Source organism: Symphodus melops (assembly GCF_947650265.1).
Source record: "Symphodus melops genome assembly, chromosome: 15".
NCBI lineage: Eukaryota > Metazoa > Chordata > Actinopteri > Labriformes > Labridae > Symphodus > Symphodus melops.
The window spans coordinates 2,448,935-2,474,420 of NC_136705.1; the positions used below are offsets into that span (position 1 = coordinate 2,448,935).

The window sequence follows — 25,486 nt, forward strand, 5'->3', positions numbered from 1 at the left end:
ACACACACACACACACACACACACACACACTGTATTATTTCTAATCAAACACACACAGTTACAGTGTTTAGTGTCTTTACCTGATTAAAAAAAACACCTGAAGAACAACCTGCAGTCTACTCATAACCAAAAGGACAGTTTCTACTGACTAAAAGATTTCATTTTGAATTGTCTATAATTATTGTAAGCTATTTTATTATGTTATGTGTGTTACCTGGTTAAACAGTGTATAGCCTGTATCGGCAGCTTTTATTTTGAAAACGTTCAAGGAACGGAAGTGTGTGGTTAAGGATGCGTGCTGTGTTTTTCCGCTGTGTGCAGCAATAAAGGAGGAGACGTATGTTCAATTCATGGAGGACTCCGTACTTCTTTAATTTATAGTTTCCTAAGTGTAGGCGTCATAAACACCCTCGGTTACATTATTATTAAACAGTTTGGACTGAACCTAGCCTGTATTTAGACAACGAACTCTGTATTTTATAAACGGATATTTATGTGTCAGGATACTGAAAATGATTGATTAGAATCTAAATGATGAAACGTTCAGAAGATAAATAAGTGAGAATATAAAACGGACTCCTCTTCGTCAGACTCTTTTTAATCCCAGCTCATCACAGAGCGACTCTTTACAAACTCACTGATGTTCATCATCTGTTTAAATGTCCCACGCTCCGTTTAGCGTCTTTTTAATGTCCGTCTTTTCTCCCGTATTAAACTCCGCTCATGTTGAGAAGTTTCACTGATATCTGATCTGCTGCAGCGTCCAATCAGTGAGTGATATACGAGAAGGGGGCGTGTCCGTCAGTGAAAAGACTTCCGTGAAGTCAGCTCTCGTGTCTCCTCGGTCATCGCTCCTCGGATCAGCCTCCTCTCTCCTCGATCCTCTTTCCTCCGTTTGCTATAAGAGCTTTGGGACGATCCTCAACATGGCGGCTTTGGAACTACTTCCGGTTCGGCCGAGGACCGAGGAGACTGCAAATAAGACACTTGGGATGCACCCATAGACTGTGGACGTTTGTGTCTTTTTATTTCTCCTCGAGGCACACAGCCTTCTCTGAAACAGACCTTGCTTGAGTTCTCTATTATAAAGATCCACATGCTCGTGACAAAGTGGATAAACTGCTGGATATATTACATCGTTGGGTTTTTTTTTGTTTAGCGTTTTTCTCCTTTGTTGAGTATAGTAGTTAGCGGTTAGCTGTTAGCTGTTAGCTGCTATCACATGGCGCTATTTAGATAGCGGCTATCGTCATACGGCTTACACGCGGGTGGCTGAGGAAACGCGAACGGGATCAGGCTTTATGAACCAAACTACTGATCCATACCGGACTGCTGTGTGGAAAGGGGGCTTTAGATATATCTATGGGCAAGGTAACCAAGGTAACGCCTCAGTTTTGTTAGTTTGAAATATAAACGGAGTTTTGGGGGGAAGAAGTTGCTGCGATTTTTCTAAAATGTCTGAAGTTGAGTTGCTCAGAGTTTTCACCGAGCAGAGACTGTCTGCAGCTGCTGAAGAGATTCTGAAACAGTTTGAAAGAACAAAAGCAGAATATGAGGAGGAAATCTGTCGATTAAAACGGGAAAAGAAGCAACAACGCCACCTGTTGGATGCTGCTTTCAACCCTAGAGTCTGCCTCCACAGATTAGGTTTGTATTGGGTTTTTATGCTTCTTCATTTCCAGTACAATGTGAACATTACCTGTTTGTTTGATTGACTTGACTTTTCCCTCAACGGTTGGATCCTGCAACGGATCCAACCGTTGGAGCCTCCAAGTCGGGGAAAAGCGGCTGAATTGGGACAGAACTTATCACGCCGGTGTGACGCAATCGTTCTGACAATGCAGCCCACGAAGGCTGCGGCTGCTGGAATGGGACTCGGCTTGTGTGATAGTTTGTGTACAAAAACGACATGACAGCACGTCCACAGAGAGAACTGTCACGATACTGTTGGTGTGTTTGATTTAATCACACAAAAAGAGCAACAAGCGGTTAATAAACACTGTAGTTACAGCTTAAAGTACTGTTGATGCACGTAGCAGCCATGTTGGATTCTAACTCGGGCTACTCCAAGTTGCTCCGACTTTTCGACGAGTAAATGTGACTTCAGGGGGCGTTCCAGGTCACAGTTGAATTGAATTCTGACTTGAATTTCAAATTAAAGGTGTGTCTTAAAAATGATGACATATATTGATGTTTACACCGATTCAATTGAATCTTTGTTCAACCAATCAAAGCATTGATGTGGAGTGATGGATCATTGAGCCCCGAGGTCCCCTCATTACAGAAAAGACATAAAGCCATGTGCTGCTTCCTGACACCACTATGAGCTTTCTGTCAATCGCTGCCTTGAAGTGCAGTGACTCCTCGTGCATACCCTCTATAAAGTAGTGCTATCAGTGGTTTCATCTGATTAGTATGTAATACCCCCCTCTCAGGTGCAATCAGGTTACTACAGAGATCCCCGGCAGGGGTCAAATCAGTGACCAAACAAAAAGGAAATGGACACAAAATTAAAAAAAGGTGCCAAACGTTTATTGACAATGACATAAAATCCCAGTGTCGCCATACAATAACTCGCTCAATTATTGTCGGGACCACGGGAGCTACACCAAGGAAGTGGCAAGAACGACAGAAAAAAAAAGAACTAGAAACAAAACAAATGTTAACCCCAAAACGATATCAACACCGAAACTAAACCCACACAGTAAGAGCAGCAGAGGCTCTTACTGTGCTCCCTAAAACAGAAATAAAAAAATTAGTTCCCCAACCAAAATCCCATTTAAAAATTGGCAAAAGATTTATTAAACGGACATGCATAAATTATCCATACTTGGTACACTGGGCCCAAAACCCTCCCAGCATCCCCCCACCAGACACAACGCCTGGCCGAACTGTTGCCGAAAGGAACAGTTCTGCCAGGCGTTGAAGGCTGCTTCTACAGCCTTCACGTAACGTTTCAGCCAAAACAACTGAAAACAAAAACCAGCACTAATAGTGACGCGTTTTAAACCTCTTAATGGAACAATATAAAACCAAAGCATGTCTTCTTACCCGTCCTCCCAAACTGTCTTCTCTCTCTCCCCCCCCCCCCCCCCCCCCCCCCAAGTAAATTCAGGTTTTTATAACTATGTATTCCACTGTTTTCACAGATGTGCAGCAGCTGGTGGTGAGTCAAGACGAGGTTTCCCCTGAGCAGCAGGATCTGAGCCCTAGACTGGACCAGAGCGAGCCACCAAACTCAGCACAAATTAAAGATGAAGAGAAGGAACTGTGGGGCAGACAGGAAGGAGAGCAGCTTCAAGGGCCAGAGGAGTTTGATATCAGCATGTTAACATTCCAACTTGTCCCCGTGAAGAAGGAAGAAGACGACGAAGAGAAACCTCAGATCTCACAGCTTCATGAAATTCAAACTGAAGAGAGCAGAGACACACAGTATATAAAAACAGAAGCTGACGGAGAGGACTGTGGAGGAGCAGAACCAGGCAGAGACTTTAATCCAGACAGTCATTTACAGCCAGATACTCCTGACAAGACTTCAGACTTTTCTGGATCTGATACTGATGACAGTGGTGATTGGGAGGAGAGAGATGAACCTCAGGAAGGTTTAAAACTTCTGCCAAACAAAGACATAGCAGATACTCCTGACAACACTTCACTCTCTGAATCAAAGACAGATGACACAAGTTGGGTTTTGGAGGGCTCCAGGAATCCTCAGGAAGATTTAAACCCTGTGCAAAACAAAGATGTACCTGTGAGTAATGTGGTATGTAATACAGCTAAAACATCAGTCCGCTCCTCTGAATGTGCTACAAGCTCCGGAGGAAAGAAAGGAAAAAACCAAAAAGGAATCCAAACAGGAGTGAAACTTTTGAGTTGCAAAAAATTCAGCTGTTCACTTTGTAAAAAAAGTTTTTCTTACCGAGCAGCTCTTGTAGTACACATGAAGACCCACACAGGGGAGAAACCCTTCAAGTGTTCAGTTTGTGGTAAAAGATTTACACAACATGGAAATCTGAGGCAACACTCTGCAGTTCACTCAGAAGAGAAACCATTTAGCTGTTCAGTTTGTGGTAAAAGATTTACACTAAATGGATATCTGAGGCAACACTCTGCAGTTCACGCAGAAGAGAAACCATTTAGCTGTTCAGTTTGTGGTAAAAGATTTACACTAAATGAACATCTGAGGAAACACTCTGCAGTTCACTCTTTAGAGAAAACATTTAGCTGTTCAGTTTGTGGGAAAAGATTTGCACGAAATGGAAGTCTGAAGTACCACATGGCAGTTCACTCAGGAGAGACACCATTTAGCTGTTCAGTTTGTGGTAAAAGATTTGCAAGAAATGGTCTTCTGAGGAGACACTCCACAGTTCACTCAGGAGAGAAACCGTTTTGTTGTTCAGTTTGTGGTAAAAGATTTACACAAAATGGACGTCTGAAGTCGCACATGGCAGGTCACTCAGAAGAGAAACCATTTAGCTGTTCAGTTTGTGGTAAAAGATTTGCACGAAATGACACTCTTCAACGCCACCTGGCAGTTCACTCAGGAGAGAAACCATTTAGCTGTTCAGTTTGTGGTAAAAGATTTGCACAAAATGGAAATCTGAAGTACCACATGGCAGTTCACTCAGGAGATACACCATTTAGCTGTTCAGTTTGTGGTAAAAGATTTGCAAGAAATGGTCTTCTGAGGAGACACTCCACAGTTCACTCAGGAGAGAAACCGTTTTGTTGTTCAGTTTGTGGTAAAAGATTTGCACTAAATGGAAATCTGAAGTCACACATGGCAGTTCACTCAGAAGAGAAACCATTTAGCTGTTCAGTTTGTGGTAAAAGATTTGCACTACATGGAAATCTGAAGTCTCACATGGTAGTTCACTCAGAAGAGAAACCATTTAGCTGTTCAGTTTGTGGTAAAAGATTTGCACGAAATGACACTCTTAAACGCCACCTGGCAGTTCACTCAGGAGACAAACCATTTAGTTATTAAGTTGATCGGGAGGAGAGAGATTACCCTCAGGAAGTTGTAGAACTTCTGCCAAACAAAGACAGCAAATACTCTTGACAACACCTCACACTCTGAATCAAAGACAGATGACACAAGTTTGGTTTTGGAGGGCTCCAGGAATCCTCAGGAAGATTTAAACCCTGTGCAAAACAAAGATGTACCTGAATGTAATACAGCTAAAATATCATTCAGTTTCTCTGAATGTGCTACAAGCTCTGGACAAAAGAATCTACAAAAACAAAAAGGAATTCGAACAGGAGTGAAACTTTTGAGGTGCAAAAAAAAAAACTGCTGTTCACTTTGAAAAAAAAATAAATAAAAGTTTTTCTTTCCAAGCAGCTCTTGTGCTACAAATGAAGAGCAACGCAGGGGAGAAACCCTTCAAGTGTTCAGTTTGTGGAGAGTGGAGTTTTCACTCAGGAGAGACACCATTTAGCTGTTCAGTTTGTGGTGAAAGATTTGCACAAATTAAAAGTCTAAAACGCCACCTGGCAGTTCACACGAGAGAAACCATTGAGTTGTTCATATTCTTAAAAACAGTCTTTCACCTTGATTGTTCCAAATGTCACATGCTTGTTTGTGAAAGAAGGAAAATTCAAAATGTCTGTAATGCCAATTAATTCCTGTAGTAATCTTTCGAAAAATGTCAGACACCTCTTAACGACGTTCAGATAAAAAAACACAAAACAGACTCCAAAATAAGTCTTCTTCTGTTTGATCTCTTCAGTAGACAAAGTCACATGATGAAATAAATTCTGCATTCTGAAACACTTATTCAAATATGTTGTATTTGTTTTGCTTCGTTTGTAAAAAAAAAAAAAAAAAAACCCTCTTTGTTCCACACATTTCCATCATATTACACAGTGCACTCCCCATCACCACAGAGCCACTGCCCAACTGGCAGGGCACGATGTATCACCTTGTGTGAGAAAAAGGCCCTACGAGACTATTTACCCTCTTCCAAGGCTGAGAAGGAGATGGAATCTCGTGAGACAGAGCCTGGGTGACTCTTCCCACATGTACAAACAGTGAGAAACAGAATAAAGGGAGAGACGTGATGGAAAACAAAACACCCGATAGGCTGTGCATGTAGAATTCTAAGACATTTCAGATACATTTTATATTACAGATTATATGAGACCTTTGTACAACGCATATAGTACACATGGAGTAAAATTTTCATAACAAGAGATACACATATTGATACACAGAAGATAGCCCTTACATGTGTTCCCTTTGCAGTACAGGATTTGCAAACTTCTATAAAATTAATACATCCTTCATGTTCTGTTCATCATCCTTCAGACTGTTTGAATGTCTGATGATGATGAGGATGACAGTTTGATGAAGAGGGAGTCTGTCAGTCACAAACATGTTTTACATTTACACTTATTTATCGTCAGAAAGTTTCATCATTTAGATTCTAGTAAATAATTTTCAGCTGTTAGTCTTACTGACAGCGGCTGCCAATTAATTGACGGACGAGGCTGAAGGAGATTCTGATGATGAGTCAACGATAAAGAACTGCCATCAATGTTGCGCTCTGCTTCTGGTCACTTCCTGTCAGCACCTGTGTGTCCAATCGGATTCAAAGCTGTTTGTTTGCACTTACTGACATTGGTTACTTCTTTTAGATGCTTGCTTGTGTTGTACTTTGTGATGTATGTTGCTATTTCGATAAAAGCGTCTGCTAAGTAAATTTTAGAATTGTAGATGGTCAGGTGGTCATGTGATCTCAGGTCAGAGGTGAACAAGAAGTTGGTGGAAAACCACGGTCCTTTCCGGAAACAGAAAAACAACCTCTAATCCCCAGTGTGAAACAATCTGGATATTTCTCATTTATTTATAAGGAATATTGCAAAACTCTGGGTTTCCTCTGCCTTAAAAAGTACGGGCATGTTTAGCTTCAAAAATAAAAACAAGCGAAATCTTGACCTCAAACAAAGAAATCTACAAAAATGTTCTAAACATTTTCACCTTTCCCAGCACCTTTAATCAAACCATGTACTGTTGATCCTGATATTCTTTTCTTTTATTAAAGCATCATCTATGTTTTCATTACACTTAAAACATCATAAGGTGAGGCTTTAAATCATAAAGGACTAAACCTCGAGTAATGGCACTCTTTACATTAACCTCACATGAGGGGTTAACGTGGAAATAATGTGCGACCCTAACTGTAACAAACTCCAATAGTTTCATTTAAAGACCCAGTGGTGCAACAGAAGGAGAGTGAGGCTGTGATCTGCTCCTTACTTTTCATTTAGCTGTTTGTTTGATTGACTTTTCCTTTCACCTTGCAAACTTATGATGGTTGAATGTGCTCTATAAGTAGGATTATTATTACGACGATTATTGCCATATAGGTAAACAAATTAAGCAACAAAAACATGGCAGTGACTAACAATGAAGAGCAAACACAAAAATATGTAAGCACAAACATACTTACCTTTGAATAAAAAGGCATTTTAGCTGTGGACTTCTAGGTGAATCTGAATATTTGATGTGTGTGTGGCTTCATTAAGGTCCCAGTGATAGAGACTGCAGCATGTTGTGCAGCCTTTGTTTCAACCACATTGAATGATGCACAGGCGCATTTAAAACCACAAAAACCTGAACTCATCTGCAGAATCCCTCCACATTTTATAAACGTTTAATAAAGCCCATAATACACAGTACGCTCACAGTAATAACCTTCATCCTCCATGAAAACAAAAAAGTTTGATTAAAGTCTCAAGTTATTAAAACTTTGAAGAAGTGAACAAAAGCAAGTTGTGGTTCATAAAGACTACTGAAGCTGTTTTTGGTGATCTACCGGTGTCTCCAAGTGTAACCATAGATATATATGAACAGTGTGTATAACAGCTAAAAACAAATGACGTCACGTCCGATCCCGGCGTCACCTTCTCAAATCGCACGTGCGAGTTTACACGTTTACGTTTCGGCGTTTCCATAGAAAGATTACCAAATAACAGATCCCTACCGTCCCACTTTTTGGGAACCTTTCGGTGTGACGTCAAGAACATTGAGCCCATAGATAGATAAAGAGCACTTTTTATATATCGACGATCGAGCCGACCCAAAAAGGTGGAGCTAAACGCTGCCGTCCGCCGATTGGTTGAAGAAATCGTCACTTCCCGTGTTAAAACCGTAAATAGAAAAACCCGCCATGTTTAAACCATAGACTGTGATCGTTTATGTCTGTATTTCTCCTCTAGACACGAAGCCTTCTCTGAAACAAAGGTTGATTGAGTTTTGTGATCAAGATCCACATGCTCGTGACGAAGTGGATGAACTGCTGGATGTCTTACATCGTGGGTTTTTTGAGTTGCGTTTTTCCTCTTCTTTTAATTTATTAGCTAGCTATTAGCTGCTATCACATGACGCTATTTACGTAGCGGCTATCCTCACACGGCTTACACGCGGGTGGCTCTGGAAACGCAAACGGGATCAGGCTTTATCGAACCAAACTGTACTGATCAGTACCGGACTGCTGTGTGGAAAGGGGCTTTTTTTAGACGTATTTATGGGTACGGTAACCAAGGTAACAGCTCAGCAATGTCAGTTTGAAACGTAAACGGAGTTTTGGGGAGAGAGGTTGCCGCGACTTTTCTAAAATGTCTGAAGCTGAGTTGCTGACAGTTTTCACCGAGCAGAGACTGCCTGCAGCTGCTGAAGAGATTCTGGAGCAGTTTGAAACAACAAAAGCAGAATATGAGGAGGAAATCTGTCGATTAAAACGGGAAAAGAAGCAACAACGCCGCCTGCTGGATGCTGCTTTCAACCCTAGAGTCTGCCTACACAGATTAGGTTTGTATTGGTTTTTTATGCTTCTTAATTTCCAGTAAAATGTGAACATTACCTGTTTGTTTGAATGTCATTGTGTGAATGTCATTGTGTTGATCAAATATATTGGACCAAAGTTTCACCATCTGACCCTGAAGAAACAAGCTGAGGGGGAAGGGCTCGTCAAATAGATTTCAATGTTTGTTTTCGTCTCCTACAATCAGCCACAGTGGTGTTAATGTTGAATGTCCCTTGCGTGCAATGCATCTTGGGAAGGCTGCAAAGGATCCAACCGTTGAAGCCTTCAAATCGTCGAAAAGAAGGATGCATTTCTCGGCTGCATTCGAAGGAGCGGCTGAATTGGGACAGAACTTATCACGCCGGAGTGACGCAATCGTTCTGACAATGCAGCCCACGAAGGCTGCGGCTGCTGGAATGGGACTCATCTTATTTTATAGTTTGTGCACAAAAATGAAATGACAGCACGTCCACGGAGAGAACTGTGGCACTGATAGCACAACTATAAAGTAGTGCTATCAGTGGTTTCATCTGAGTAGTAAATTCAGGTTTTTATAACTTTATGTATTTCACTGTTTTCGCAGATGTGCAGCAGCTGGTGGTGAGTCAAGACGAGGTTTCCCCTGAGCAGCAGGATCTGAGCCCTAGACTGGACCAGAGCGAGCCACCAAACTCACCACAAATTAAAGATGAAGAGAAGGAACTGTGGGGCAGACAGGAAGGAGAGCAGCTTCAAGGGCCAGAGGAGTTTGATATCAGCATGTCAACATTCCAACTTGTCCCCGTGAAGAAGGAAGAAGACGAAGAGAAACCTCAGATCTCACAGCTTCATGAAAACCAAAGTGAAGAGAGCAGAGACACACAGCATATAAAAACAGAAGCTGACGGAGAGGACTGTGGAGGAGCAGAACCAGGCAGAGACTTTAATCCGGACAGTCATTTACAGCCAGATACTCCTGACAAGACTTCAGACTTTTCTGGATCTGATACTGATGACAGTGGTGATTGGGAGGAGAGAAATGAACCTGAGGAAGGTTTAAAACTTCTGCCAAACAAAGACATAGCAGATTCACTCTCTGAATCAAATACAGATGACACAAGGTGGGTTTTGGAGGGCTCCAGGAATCCTCAGGAAGATTTAAACCTTGTGCAAAACAAAGATGTACCTGTGAGTAATGTGGAATGTAATACAGCTAAAATATCAGTCTGCTCCTCTGAATGTGCTACAAGCTCCGGACGAAAGAAAGTAAAAAAACAAAAAGGAATTGAAACAGGAGTGAAACTTTTGAGTTGCAAAAAAATCAGCTGTTCACTTTGTAAAAAAAGTTTTTCTTCCCGAACAGCTGTTGTGATGCACATGAGGACCCACACAGGGGAGAAACCCTTTAAGTGTTCAGTTTGTGGTAAAAAGTTTGCACGAAATTACAGTCTTAAATGCCACCTGGCAGTTCACTCAGGAGAGAAACCATTTAGCTGCTCAGTTTGTGGTAAAAAGTTTACAGAAAATGGAAATCTGAGGCGACACTTGGCAGTTCACTCAGGAGAGAAACCATTTAGCTGTTCAGTTTGTGGCAAAAAGTTTACAGAGCATGGAGATCTGAGGCGACACTTGGCAGTTCACTCAGGAGAGAAACCATTTAGCTGTTTAGTTTGTGGTAAAAGATTTACACAAAATGGCCATCTGAGGAAACACTCTGCAGTTCACTCAGGAGAGAAACCATTTAGCTGTTCAGTTTGTGGGAAAAGATTTGCACTAAATGGAAATCTGTTGCAACACTCTACAGTTCACTCAGGAGAGAAACCATTTCGCTGTTCAGTTTGTGGTAAAAGATTTGCACAAAATGGTAGTCTGAAGTACCACATGGCAGTTCACTCAGGAGAGACACCATTTAGCTGTTCAGTTTGTGGTAAAAGATTTGCAAGAAATGGTCTTCTGAGGAGACACTCCACAGTTCACTCAGGAGAGAAACCGTTTTGTTGTTCAGTTTGTGGTAAAAGATTTACACATAATGGAAATCTGAAGTCGCACATGGCAGTTCACTCAGAAGAGAAACCATTTAGCTGTTCAGTTTGTGGTAAAAGATTTGCACGAAATGACACTCTTAAACGCCACTGGGCAGTTCACTCAGGAGAGAAACCATTTAGCTGTTCAGTTTGTGGTAAAAGCTTTACACAAAATGGAAATCTGAATTCACACATGGCAGTTCACTCAGAAGGGAAACCATTTCGCTGTTCAGTTTGTGGTAAAAGATTTGCACGGAATGACGCTCTTAAACGCCACCTGGCAGTTCACTCAGGAGAGAAACCATTTAGCTATTCAGTTGATTGGGAGGAGAGAGATGACCCTCAGGAAGGTTTAAAACTTCTGCCAAACAAAGACATACCAGATACTCCTGACAACACTTCACACACTGAATCAAAGACAGATGACACAAGTTGGGTTTTGGAGGGCTCCAGGAATCCTCAGGAAGATTTAAACCCTGTGCAAAACAAAGCTGTACCTGTGAGTCATGTGTTTTGTAATACAGCTAAAATATCAGTCAGCGCCTCTGAATGTGCTACAAGCTTTGGACAAAAGAAACTACAAAAACAAAAAGGAATCCAAACAGGAGTGAAACTTTTGAGTTGCAACAAAAAACAGCTGTTCACTTTGTAAAAAAAAAAAAAAGTATTTCTTTCCAAGCAGCTCTTGTGGTACACATGAAGACCCACACATGGGACAAACCCTTCAAGTGTTCAGTTTGTGGAGAAGATTTACACAACATGGAAGTCTGAAGTACCACATGGCAGTTCACTCAGGAGAGACACCATTTAGCTGTTCAGTTTGCGGTAGATAGATTGATAGATACTTTATCAATCCCGAGGGAAATTCAAGGCATCCAGTAGCAGTATACAGACAGGCAGGACACAAGACATTAGTTACAATACACACCCGCTGTCCCCCCTCCCCTCTGTATACAATAATCCCCAAACAAGATTTAGCAGCCCCTATCTGATGTTGGGGATTTTCAGGAGCGAATACCTGACCAACGGTAATGTTGGGTTTTATGGTGTAACATTTAGTTGTCAAAATAAGTTTATTTAATTATTAATCTAAATCAATAATTGTTATTAAACTGTATTTAATAAACCGCGGGGCACCACCCTGTAAACAGGGAACAACCAAAATATTACAAAATATCAGTCTCAAAATGAGTTACTTGAATACTAATATCATTAATAATTAATAATCGGTATTTAATTGAATACCGTGGCTACTCCACTTTATTCTGTCTGATATCAGGTCTTATATTGTATCCATCACAGCACTATGGTCACTTTATTCTTCAGTATTCATCTTGTTTACACAGAGCTAGTATATATTTAGACTGCTGTTTCCTGCCATGCACCACTATCACTTTATTGTGTAGTATCTTCATATAACTTATAGTTATATATTATATTTATAGTCTATTACTGCACTATAGTTCTGTTACGTCTGTTCATTACATGTATCATGTCTGATTACATCTTAGTCTGATCATTGTCCACTTATATCTTTTCTGCTCTACAGTTCTGTTTATACCTGTTTCAACAGTCTACTGCATGTTTACATCATATACACCTGTTCGCATGTCTGCTTTCATCTGATACATGTATGTCTTTTTACAGCTCACGTCGACGCTGTCCTCTGTATCTAACTGTGACTTGTGTGTTTTTAACTTGTACTAACATCTTGACACTTTCCTCTCTGCTTCTCTTCGTATCTAACTCTGTGACTGGATTCAAACCTGTACTAACACACTAACACTGACACTTATTTTTCTTTTACACTTTATTCTTGTTTATGGGTTAAATGTTGTATAGTTGCATTGACGTTATTTGCTGCTCTGTGTGCCCTGAATTGCCCCTGGGGACAAATAAAGTTTTTTGAATTGAATTGAATAGACACGTAAATATCTTGCTTGTGTTTAAAGCCCTACATGGCTTCACTCCAGTTTCCATCACAGAACTCTTACAACTAGGCCCCTCAGGTCATCGCACCATAAGGTGAATTCCGGTTCCCTTATTTGCACCGAGTGTCCGCCAAGTTGTCTCCTCCACTTGCGTCTTAGTCCCGCCCACCAAAGATGCACAGAGGAAACAAAGCTGAGGAGAGAGGACGGATGAAATCAGTTTTAACAGACATGAGACACGACATCAGCTGATCACGTTCAGCTGTCAATCAGACTAACAGCTGTTTATGTCCACACAAACACGCACTGTATTATTTCTAATCAAACACACACAGTTACAGTGTTCAGTCTTGTTGAGATAAGCTTTTGTTGCTTAAGTTTTGTGTACTCAGTTGTCATTTTATGTACTTCTGTTGTTATTAACTGAGTTACAGTGATGTATTTTGATTTACATATGAGATATACTGTAAGCCCCCTGTATGGTACAAGGGTGATATGTACGCAAATTACGTCATCACATTTTCTTGTCACTGATCGCGTCTAGAACTTGTATTGCGCAGTTGCACAGAGTGTGTCAAGGGAGAAGCCACGGAATGAGAGCCGGTGAAATGAACATGCTGAAAGGCTAAAGACAAAGTTCCGTCTCTGTCATCAATCCTCCGAGTTCCTTGCTGGTGAAGCTGCAAAGCTCAACACTGGACACAACTATGTTTCACAATTAAGTTGTTTTTCAAAAAACAAAACGGCAATTTCAACCTGTACAAACATCACGTGTCATACCCACGTATGATAAGGTTTGTAATAAAGTGAACCGTTTGTAAATCCGTCAATATTTCATGGAGTTAAGAGTATTTTTGTTTTAGGAGAATCCCGCATGAGTCATCCAGTGTTTTTATACATCTACGATCGAGCCGACCCCAAAAAGGTGGAGCTAAACACTGCAGTCCGCTGATTGGTTGAAAGCATCGTCACTTCCTGTGTTACAACAGTAAACAAAAAACCCCACCATGTTTCAACCATAGACTGTGGACGTTTGTGTCTTTTTATTTCTCCTCGAGGCACACAGCCTTCTCTGAAACAGACCTTGATTGAGTTCTCTTTTATAAAGATCCACATGCTCGTGACAAAGTGGATAAACTGCTGGATATATTCCATCGTTGGTTTTTTTGTGTAGCGTTTTTCTCCTTTGTTGAGTATAGTAGTTAGCGGTTAGCTGTTAGCTGCTATCGTCATACAGCTTGCACGCGCGTGGCTGAGGAAACACAAACGGGATCAGGCGTCATCGAACCAAACTGTACTGATCCGTACCGGACTGGTGTGTGGAAAGGGGGCTTTAGATATATCTATGGGTAAGGTAACCAAGGTAACACCTCAGTTTTGTCAGTTTGAAATATAAACGGAGTTTTAGGGGAGAAGTTGCCGCGATTTTTCTAAAATGTCTGAAGCTGAGTTACTGAGAGCTTTCACCGAGCAGAGACTGCCTGCAGCTGCTGAAGAGATTCTGGAGCAGTTTGAAGGAACAAAAGCAGAATATGAGGAGGAAATTTGTCGATTAAAACGGGAAACGAAGCAACAACTCCACCTGCTGGATGCTGCTTTCAATCCGAGAGTCTGCCTACACAGATTAGGTTTGTATTGTTTTTTATGCTTCTTAATTTCTAGTCAAATGTGAACATTACCTGTTTGTTTGATTAACTTTGTAGTTTTAGGTTCAAACACTGCTCTGTGAATGTCACTGTTTCCTCCAGGAACTGCGTACGGATTACGGCCGCATTCAGTATTATTTGCAGGCTGACCACTCAGCGCGGTTGGTGAGAGGAATCTCTCTGTTAGCCATGCTTTCACCCTTTAGTGCGGGTTCTCCTTATCTGTTGCCTTCGCCTCTTCTTTGTTTTTTCCACTGAAGACCAAGGGCTGACAAGACCAGTGCCATTTTCAACCTTTTATCAGACATTATTCTGGATGCCGTTGTTAACATTAATGTTGAATGTCCCTTGTGCGCAATGCATCTTGGGAAGGGAAGGCTGCAACAGATCCATCCGTTGGAGCCTCCAAATCGGGGAAAAGAAGGCTGCATTTCTCGGCTGCATTTGAAGGAGCGGCTGAATTGGGACAGAACTTATCACGCCGGTGTGACGCAATCGTTCTGACAATGCAGCCCACAAAGGCTGCGGCTGCTGGAATGGGACTCGGCTTGTGTGATAGTTTGTGTACAAAACGACATGACAGCACGTCCACAGAGAGAACTGTCACGATACTGTCGGTGTGTTTGATTTAATCACACAAAAACAACAACAAACGGTTAATAAACACTGTAGTTACAGCTTAAAGTACTGTTGATGCACGTAGCAGCCATGTTGGATTCTAACTCGGGCTACTCCAAGTTGCTCCGACTTTCCGACGAGTAAATACAACTTCAGGGGGCGTTCCAGTTCACAGTTGAATTGAATTTTGACATGAATCTCAAATTAAAGGCGCGTCTTCAAAATGTCATGTATTGATGTTTACACCGATTCGATTGAATCTTTGTTTCAGCCAATCAAAGCATCGATGTGGAGTGATGGATCGCTGAGCCCTGTGGTCCCCTCATTACAGAAAAGACATAAAGCCATGTGCTGCTTCCTGACACCACTATGAGCTTTCTGTCACTCGCTGCCTTGAAGTGCAGTGACTCCGCCCACTGAGACATCTCGTGCATACCCTCTATAAAGTAGTGCTATCAGTGGTTTCATCTGATTAGTAAATTCAGGTTTTTATAACTTTATGTATTTCACTGTTTTCGCAGATGTGCAGCAGCTGGTGGTGAGTCAAGACGAGGTTTCCCCTGAGCAGCAGGATATGAGCCCTAGATTGGACCAGAGCGAGCCACCAAACTCACCACAAATTAAAGATGAAGAGAAGGAACTGTGGGGCAGACAGGGAGGAGAGCAGCTTCAAGGGCCAGAGGAGTTTGATATCAGCATGTCAACATTCCAACTTGTCCCCGTGAAGATGGAGGAAGAAGACGAAGAGAAACCTCAGTCCTCACAGCTTCATGAAAACCAAAGTGAAGAGAGCAGAGACACACAGCATATAAAAACAGAAGCTGACGGAGAGGACTGTGGAGGAGCAGAACCAGGCAGAGACTTTGATCCAGACAGTCATTTACAGTCAGATACTCCTGACAAGACTTCAGACTTTTCTGGATCTGATACTGATGACAGTGGTGATTGGGAGGAGAGAGATGAACCTGAGGAAGGTTTAAAACTTCTGTTAAACAAAGACATAGCAGATACTCCTGACAACACTTCACTCTCTGAATCAAAGACAGATGACACAAGTTGGGTTTTGGAGGGCTCCAGGAATCATCAGGAAGATTTAAACCTTTTGCAAAACAAAGATGTACCTGTGAGTAATGTGGTATGTAATACAGCTAAAATGTCAGTCAGCTCCTCTGAATGTGCTACAAGCTCCGGACAACAAAACCAAAAAGGAATCCAAACAGGAGTGAAACTTTTGAGTTGCAAAAAATTCAGCTGTTCACTTTGTAAAAAAAGTTTTTTTTCCCAAGCAGCTGTTGTGATGCACATGAAGACCCACACAGATGAGAAACCCCTCAAGTGTTCAGTTTGTGGTAAAACATTTACACGAAATGGACATCTGAGGCAACACTCTGCAGTTCACTCAGGAGAGAAACCATTTAGTTGTTCAGTTTGTGGTAAAAGATTTGCACGAAATGGAAGTCTGAGGCGACACTCAGTAGTTCACTCAGGAGAGACACCATTTAGCTGTTCAGTTTGTGGTAAAAGATTTACACTAAATAGAAATCTGAGGCGACACTCTGCAGTTCACTCAGGAGATAAACCATTTAGCTGTTCAGTTTGTGGTAAAAGATTTACACAAAATGAACATCTGAGGCAACACTCTGCAGTTCATTCTTTAGAGAAACCATTTAGTTGTTCAGTTTGTGGTAAAAGATTTGCACAAAATGGAAGTCTGAGGCGACACTCTGCAGTTCACTCAGGAGATAAACCATTTAGCTGTTCAGTTTGTGGTAAAAGATTTGTAAGAAAGGGTCTTCTGAGGAGACACTCCACAGTTCACTCAGGAGAGAAACCGTTTTGTTGTTCAGTTTGTGGTAAAAGATTTACACAAAATGGAAATCTGAAGTCGCACATGGCAGGTCACTCAGAAGAGAAACCATTTAGCTGTTCCGTTTGTGGTAAAAGATTTGCACGAAATGACAATCTTAAACGGCACCTGGCAGTTCACTCAGGAGAGAAACCATTTAGCTATTCAGTTGATTGGGAGGAGAGAGATTACCCTCAGGAAGGTTTAAAACTTCTGCCAAACAAAGACATCCCAGATACTCCTGACAACACTTCACACTGAATCAAAGACAGATGACACAAGTTGGGTTTTGGAGGGCTCCAGGAATCCTCAGGAAGATTTGAACCCTGCGCAAAACAAAGCTGTACCTGTGAGTAATGTGTTTTGTAATACAGCTAAAATATCAGTCAGCGCCTCTGATTGTGCTACAAGCTTCGGACAAAAGAAACCACAAAAAGAGAAGGAATTCAGACAGGAGTGAAACTTTTGAGGTGCCTAAAAAAACAGCTCTTCACTTTGTAAAACATTTTTTTGCTTGTGGCAAAAGATTTGCACACAATGGAAATCTTTTGCAATACTCTGTAGTTCACTCGGGAGAGAAACCATGTAGCTGTTCAGTTTGTGGCAAAAGATTTGCATCCAATGTATCTCTGAAGCAACACTCTGAAGTTCACTCAGAAGAGAAACCATTTAGCTGTTCAGTTTGCGGTGAAAGATTTGCAAAAAATGACACCCTAAGGCAACACTCGGCAGTTCACTCAGGAGAGAAACTATTTAGTTGTTCAGTTTGTGGTAAAATATTTCTAGGAAATGAAACTCTGAAACACCACCTGGCAGTTCACACATGAGAGAAACCATAGAGTTGTTCATATTTTTATAAAAAAGGTCTCTCAGCGATTGTTCCAAACGTCACATGCTTGTTTGTGAAGGAAGGAAAATTCAAAATGTCTGTAATGCCGATTATTTCCTGTACGAATCTATCAAAAAATGTCGGACATATCTTAACGACGTTCAGATGTAAAAAACACAAAACGGTCTCCAAAAAAAGTCTTCTTCTGTTTGATCTTTTCAGCGGACAAAGTCACATGATGAAATAAATTCTGCATTCTGAAACACTTATTCAAATATGTTGTATTTGTTTTGCTTCGTTTGTAAAAAAAAAAAAAAAACCCTCTTTGTTCCACACATTTCCATCATATTACACAGTGCACTCCCCATCACCACAGAGCCACTGCCCAACTGGCAGGGCACGATGTATCACCTTGTGTGAGAAAAAGGCCCTACGAGACTATTTACCCTCTCCCAAGGCTGAGAAGGAGATGGAATCTCGTGAGACAGAACCTGGGTGACTCTTCCCACATGTACAAACAGTGAGAAACAGAATAAAGGGAGAGACGTGATGGAAAACAAAACACCCGATAGGCTGTGCATGTAGAATTCTAAGACATTTCAGATACATTTTATATTACAGATTATATGAGACCTTTGTACAACGCATATAGTACACATGGAGTAAAATTTTCATAACAAGAGATACACATATTGATACACAGAAGATAGCCCTTACATGTGTTCCCTTTGCAGTACAGGATTTGCAAACTTCTATAAAATTAATACATCCTTCATGTTCTGTTCATCATCCTTCAGACTGTTTGAATGTCTGATGATGATGAGGATGACAGTTTGATGAAGAGGGAGTCTGTCAGTCACAAACATGTTTTACATTTACACTTATTTATCGTCAGAAAGTTTCATCATTTAGATTCTAGTAAATAATTTTCAGCTGTTAGTCTTACTGACAGCGGCTGCCAATTAATTGACGGACGAGGCTGAAGGAGATTCTGATGATGAGTCAACGATAAAGAACTGCCATCAATGTTGCGCTCTGCTTCTGGTCACTTCCTGTCAGCACCTGTGTGTCCAATCGGATTCAAAGCTGTTTGTTTGCACTTACTGACATTGGTTACTTCTTTTAGATGCTTGCTTGTGTTGTACTTTGTGATGTATGTTGCTATTTCGATAAAAGCGTCTGCTAAGTAAATTTTAGAATTGTAGATGGTCAGGTGGTCATGTGATCTCAGGTCAGAGGTGAACAAGAAGTTGGTGGAAAACCACGGTCCTTTCCGGAAACAGAAAAACAACCTCTAATCCCCAGTGTGAAACAATCTGGATATTTCTCATTTATTTATAAGGAATATTGCAAAACTCTGGGTTTCCTCTGCCTTAAAAAGTACGGGCATGTTTAGCTTCAAAAATAAAAACAAGCGAAATCTTGACCTCAAACAAAGAAATCTACAAAAATGTTCTAAACATTTTCACCTTTCCCAGCACCTTTAATCAAACCATGTACTGTTGATCCTGATATTCTTTTCTTTTATTAAAGCATCATCTATGTTTTCATTACACTTAAAACATCATAAGGTGAGGCTTTAAATCATAAAGGACTAAACCTCGAGTAATGGCACTCTTTACATTAACCTCACATGAGGGGTTAACGTGGAAATAATGTGCGACCCTAACTGTAACAAACTCCAATAGTTTCATTTAAAGACCCAGTGGTGCAACAGAAGGAGAGTGAGGCTGTGATCTGCTCCTTACTTTTCATTTAGCTGTTTGTTTGATTGACTTTTCCTTTCACCTTGCAAACTTATGATGGTTGAATGTGCTCTATAAGTAGGATTATTATTACGACGATTATTGCCATATAGGTAAACAAATTAAGCAACAAAAACATGGCAGTGACTAACAATGAAGAGCAAACACAAAAATATGTAAGCACAAACATACTTACCTTTGAATAAAAAGGCATTTTAGCTGTGGACTTCTAGGTGAATCTGAATATTTGATGTGTGTGTGGCTTCATTAAGGTCCCAGTGATAGAGACTGCAGCATGTTGTGCAGCCTTTGTTTCAACCACATTGAATGATGCACAGGCGCATTTAAAACCACAAAAACCTGAACTCATCTGCAGAATCCCTCCACATTTTATAAACGTTTAATAAAGCCCATAATACACAGTACGCTCACAGTAATAACCTTCATCCTCCATGAAAACAAAAAAGTTTGATTAAAGTCTCAAGTTATTAAAACTTTGAAGAAGTGAACAAAAGCAAGTTGTGGTTCATAAAGACTACTGAAGCTGTTTTTGGTGATCTACCGGTGTCTCCAAGTGTAACCATAGATATATATGAACAGTGTGTATAACAGCTAAAAACAAATGACGTCACGTCCGATCCCGGCGTCACCTTCTCAAATCGCACGTGCGAGTTTACACGTTTACGTTTCGGCGTTTCCATAGAAAGATTACCAAATAACAGATCCCTACCGGCCCACTTTTTGGGAACCTTTCGGTGTGACGTCAAGAACATTGAGCCCATAGATAGATAAAGAGCACTTTTTATATATCGACGATCGAGCCGACCCAAAAAGGTGGAGCTAAACGCTGCCGTCCGCCGATTGGTTGAAGAAATCGTCACTTCCCGTGTTAAAACCGTAAATAGAAAAACCCGCCATGTTTAAACCATAGACTGTGATCGTTTATGTCTGTATTTCTCCTCTAGACACGAAGCCTTCTCTGAAACAAAGGTTGATTGAGTTTTGTGATCAAGATCCACATGCTCGTGACGAAGTGGATGAACTGCTGGATGTCTTACATCGTGGGTTTTTTGAGTTGCGTTTTTCCTCTTCTTTTAATTTATTAGCTAGCTATTAGCTGCTATCACATGACGCTATTTACGTAGCGGCTATCCTCACACGGCTTACACGCGGGTGGCTCTGGAAACGCAAACGGGATCAGGCTTTATCGAACCAAACTGTACTGATCAGTACCGGACTGCTGTGTGGAAAGGGGCTTTTTTTAGACGTATTTATGGGTACGGTAACCAAGGTAACAGCTCAGCAATGTCAGTTTGAAACGTAAACGGAGTTTTGGGGAGAGAGGTTGCCGCGACTTTTCTAAAATGTCTGAAGCTGAGTTGCTGACAGTTTTCACCGAGCAGAGACTGCCTGCAGCTGCTGAAGAGATTCTGGAGCAGTTTGAAACAACAAAAGCAGAATATGAGGAGGAAATCTGTCGATTAAAACGGGAAAAGAAGCAACAACGCCGCCTGCTGGATGCTGCTTTCAACCCTAGAGTCTGCCTACACAGATTAGGTTTGTATTGGTTTTTTATGCTTCTTAATTTCCAGTAAAATGTGAACATTACCTGTTTGTTTGAATGTCATTGTGTGAATGTCATTGTGTTGATCAAATATATTGGACCAAAGTTTCACCATCTGACCCTGAAGAAACAAGCTGAGGGGGAAGGGCTCGTCAAATAGATTTCAATGTTTGTTTTCGTCTCCTACAATCAGCCACAGTGGTGTTAATGTTGAATGTCCCTTGCGTGCAATGCATCTTGGGAAGGCTGCAAAGGATCCAACCGTTGAAGCCTTCAAATCGTCGAAAAGAAGGATGCATTTCTCGGCTGCATTCGAAGGAGCGGCTGAATTGGGACAGAACTTATCACGCCGGAGTGACGCAATCGTTCTGACAATGCAGCCCACGAAGGCTGCGGCTGCTGGAATGGGACTCATCTTATTTTATAGTTTGTGCACAAAAATGAAATGACAGCACGTCCACGGAGAGAACTGTGGCACTGATAGCACAACTATAAAGTAGTGCTATCAGTGGTTTCATCTGAGTAGTAAATTCAGGTTTTTATAACTTTATGTATTTCACTGTTTTCGCAGATGTGCAGCAGCTGGTGGTGAGTCAAGACGAGGTTTCCCCTGAGCAGCAGGATCTGAGCCCTAGACTGGACCAGAGCGAGCCACCAAACTCACCACAAATTAAAGATGAAGAGAAGGAACTGTGGGGCAGACAGGAAGGAGAGCAGCTTCAAGGGCCAGAGGAGTTTGATATCAGCATGTTAACATTCCAACTTGTCCCCGTGAAGAAGGAAGAAGACGAAGAGAAACCTCAGATCTCACAGCTTCATGAAAACCAAAGTGAAGAGAGCAGAGACACACAGCATATAAAAACAGAAGCTGACGGAGAGGACTGTGGAGGAGCAGAACCAGGCAGAGACTTTAATCCGGACAGTCATTTACAGCCAGATACTCCTGACAAGACTTCAGACTTTTCTGGATCTGATACTGATGACAGTGGTGATTGGGAGGAGAGAAATGAACCTGAGGAAGGTTTAAAACTTCTGCCAAACAAAGACATAGCAGATTCACTCTCTGAATCAAATACAGATGACACAAGGTGGGTTTTGGAGGGCTCCAGGAATCCTCAGGAAGATTTAAACCTTGTGCAAAACAAAGATGTACCTGTGAGTAATGTGGAATGTAATACAGCTAAAATATCAGTCTGCTCCTCTGAATGTGCTACAAGCTGTCGGACGAAAGAAAGTAAAAAAACAAAAAGGAATTGAAACAGGAGTGAAACTTTTGAGTTGCAAAAAAATCAGCTGTTCACTTTGTAAAAAAAGTTTTTCTTCCCGAACAGCTGTTGTGATGCACATGAGGACCCACACAGGGGAGAAACCCTTTAAGTGTTCAGTTTGTGGTAAAAAGTTTGCACGAAATTACAGTCTTAAATGCCACCTGGCAGTTCACTCAGGAGAGAAACCATTTAGCTGCTCAGTTTGTGGTAAAAAGTTTACAGAAAATGGAAATCTGAGGCGACACTTGGCAGTTCACTCAGGAGAGAAACCATTTAGCTGTTCAGTTTGTGGCAAAAAGTTTACAGAGCATGGAGATCTGAGGCGACACTTGGCAGTTCACTCAGGAGAGAAACCATTTAGCTGTTTAGTTTGTGGTAAAAGATTTACACAAAATGGCCATCTGAGGAAACACTCTGCAGTTCACTCAGGAGAGAAACCATTTAGCTGTTCAGTTTGTGGGAAAAGATTTGCACTAAATGGAAATCTGTTGCAACACTCTACAGTTCACTCAGGAGAGAAACCATTTCGCTGTTCAGTTTGTGGTAAAAGATTTGCACAAAATGGTAGTCTGAAGTACCACATGGCAGTTCACTCAGGAGAGACACCATTTAGCTGTTCAGTTTGTGGTAAAAGATTTGCAAGAAATGGTCTTCTGAGGAGACACTCCACAGTTCACTCAGGAGAGAAACCGTTTTGTTGTTCAGTTTGTGGTAAAAGATTTACACATAATGGAAATCTGAAGTCGCACATGGCAGTTCACTCAGAAGAGAAACCATTTAGCTGTTCAGTTTGTGGTAAAAGATTTGCACGAAATGACACTCTTAAACGCCACTGGGCAGTTCACTCAGGAGAGAAACCATTTAGCTGTTCAGTTTGTGGTAAAAGCTTTACACAAAATGGAAATCTGAATTCACACATGGCAGTTCACTCAGAAGGGAAACCATTTCGCTGTTCAGTTTGTGGTAAAAGATTTGCACGGAATGACGCTCTTAAACGCCACCTGGCAGTTCACTCAGGAGAGAAACCATTTAGCTATTCAGTTGATTGGGAGGAGAGAGATGACCCTCAGGAAGGTTTAAAACTTCTGCCAAACAAAGACATACCAGATACTCCTGACAACACTTCACACACTGAATCAAAGACAGATGACACAAGTTGGGTTTTGGAGGGCTCCAGGAATCCTCAGGAAGATTTAAACCTTGTGCAAAACAAAGATGTACCTGTGAGTAATGTGGAATGTAATACAGCTAAAATATCAGTCTGCTCCTCTGAATGTGCTACAAGCTGTCGGACGAAAGAAAGTAAAAAAACAAAAAGGAATTGAAACAGGAGTGAAACTTTTGAGTTGCAAAAAAATCAGCTGTTCACTTTGTAAAAAAAGTTTTTCTTCCCGAACAGCTGTTGTGATGCACATGAGGACCCACACAGGGGAGAAACCCTTTAAGTGTTCAGTTTGTGGTAAAAAGTTTGCACGAAATTACAGTCTTAAATGCCACCTGGCAGTTCACTCAGGAGAGAAACCATTTAGCTGCTCAGTTTGTGGTAAAAAGTTTACAGAAAATGGAAATCTGAGGCGACACTTGGCAGTTCACTCAGGAGAGAAACCATTTAGCTGTTCAGTTTGTGGCAAAAAGTTTACAGAGCATGGAGATCTGAGGCGACACTTGGCAGTTCACTCAGGAGAGAAACCATTTAGCTGTTTAGTTTGTGGTAAAAGATTTACACAAAATGGCCATCTGAGGAAACACTCTGCAGTTCACTCAGGAGAGAAACCATTTAGCTGTTCAGTTTGTGGGAAAAGATTTGCACTAAATGGAAATCTGTTGCAACACTCTACAGTTCACTCAGGAGAGAAACCATTTCGCTGTTCAGTTTGTGGTAAAAGATTTGCACAAAATGGTAGTCTGAAGTACCACATGGCAGTTCACTCAGGAGAGACACCATTTAGCTGTTCAGTTTGTGGTAAAAGATTTGCAAGAAATGGTCTTCTGAGGAGACACTCCACAGTTCACTCAGGAGAGAAACCGTTTTGTTGTTCAGTTTGTGGTAAAAGATTTACACATAATGGAAATCTGAAGTCGCACATGGCAGTTCACTCAGAAGAGAAACCATTTAGCTGTTCAGTTTGTGGTAAAAGATTTGCACGAAATGACACTCTTAAACGCCACTGGGCAGTTCACTCAGGAGAGAAACCATTTAGCTGTTCAGTTTGTGGTAAAAGCTTTACACAAAATGGAAATCTGAATTCACACATGGCAGTTCACTCAGAAGGGAAACCATTTCGCTGTTCAGTTTGTGGTAAAAGATTTGCACGGAATGACGCTCTTAAACGCCACCTGGCAGTTCACTCAGGAGAGAAACCATTTAGCTATTCAGTTGATTGGGAGGAGAGAGATGACCCTCAGGAAGGTTTAAAACTTCTGCCAAACAAAGACATACCAGATACTCCTGACAACACTTCACACACTGAATCAAAGACAGATGACACAAGTTGGGTTTTGGAGGGCTCCAGGAATCCTCAGGAAGATTTAAACCCTGTGCAAAACAAAGCTGTACCTGTGAGTCATGTGTTTTGTAATACAGCTAAAATATCAGTCAGCGCCTCTGAATGTGCTACAAGCTTTGGACAAAAGAAACTACAAAAACAAAAAGGAATCCAAACAGGAGTGAAACTTTTGAGTTGCAACAAAAAACAGCTGTTCACTTTGTAAAAAAAAAAAAAAGTATTTCTTTCCAAGCAGCTCTTGTGGTACACATGAAGACCCACACATGGGACAAACCCTTCAAGTGTTCAGTTTGTGGAGAAGATTTACACAACATGGAAGTCTGAAGTACCACATGGCAGTTCACTCAGGAGAGACACCATTTAGCTGTTCAGTTTGCGGTAGATAGATTGATAGATACTTTATCAATCCCGAGGGAAATTCAAGGCATCCAGTAGCAGTATACAGACAGGCAGGACACAAGACATTAGTTACAATACACACCCGCTGTCCCCCCTCCCCTCTGTATACAATAATCCCCAAACAAGATTTAGCAGCCCCTATCTGATGTTGGGGATTTTCAGGAGCGAATACCTGACCAACGGTAATGTTGGGTTTTATGGTGTAACATTTAGTTGTCAAAATAAGTTTATTTAATTATTAATCTAAATCAATAATTGTTATTAAACTGTATTTAATAAACCGCGGGGCACCACCCTGTAAACAGGGAACAACCAAAATA

At 41.2% G+C, this 25,486-nt stretch overlaps 2 protein-coding genes across 5 annotated transcripts in view; both read left to right on the forward strand.

The window, feature by feature from the left end:
* LOC306835456 (uncharacterized protein) overlaps positions 1-5,779 on the forward strand; it is a 55,209-nt gene extending 49,430 nt beyond the window's left edge. Inside the window, exons 2-4 of one of the 3 annotated variants that reach the window (XM_079362000.1) lie at positions 1,180-1,647; positions 3,150-3,609; positions 3,682-5,779. In XM_079362000.1, coding sequence (XP_079218126.1) covers positions 1,455-1,647; positions 3,150-3,609; positions 3,682-4,987 — 1,959 coding nt within the window. In that variant the 5' untranslated portion in view covers positions 1,180-1,454 and the 3' untranslated portion in view covers positions 4,988-5,779. Of the gene's footprint in view, positions 1-1,179; positions 1,648-3,149 lie in introns of all 3 variants that reach the window. The other 2 variants (XM_079362001.1, XM_079361999.1) reach the window with 2 other exon arrangements.
* Positions 1-22,692, forward strand: part of LOC306835459 (uncharacterized protein) — a gene marked incomplete at its 5' end in the record, with an annotated part of 30,529 nt that extends 7,837 nt beyond the window's left edge. Inside the window, 4 exons of one of the 2 annotated variants that reach the window (XM_079362005.1) lie at positions 14,180-14,372; positions 15,530-16,279; positions 22,307-22,390; positions 22,643-22,692. In XM_079362005.1, coding sequence (XP_079218131.1) covers positions 14,180-14,372; positions 15,530-16,279; positions 22,307-22,332 — 969 coding nt within the window. In that variant the 3' untranslated portion in view covers positions 22,333-22,390; positions 22,643-22,692. Of the gene's footprint in view, positions 1-14,179; positions 14,373-15,529; positions 16,280-17,695; positions 17,947-22,306; positions 22,391-22,642 lie in introns of those variants that run through there. The other variant, XM_079362004.1, reaches the window with a different exon arrangement.
* Between the last annotated feature and the right edge of the window lie 2,794 nt (positions 22,693-25,486).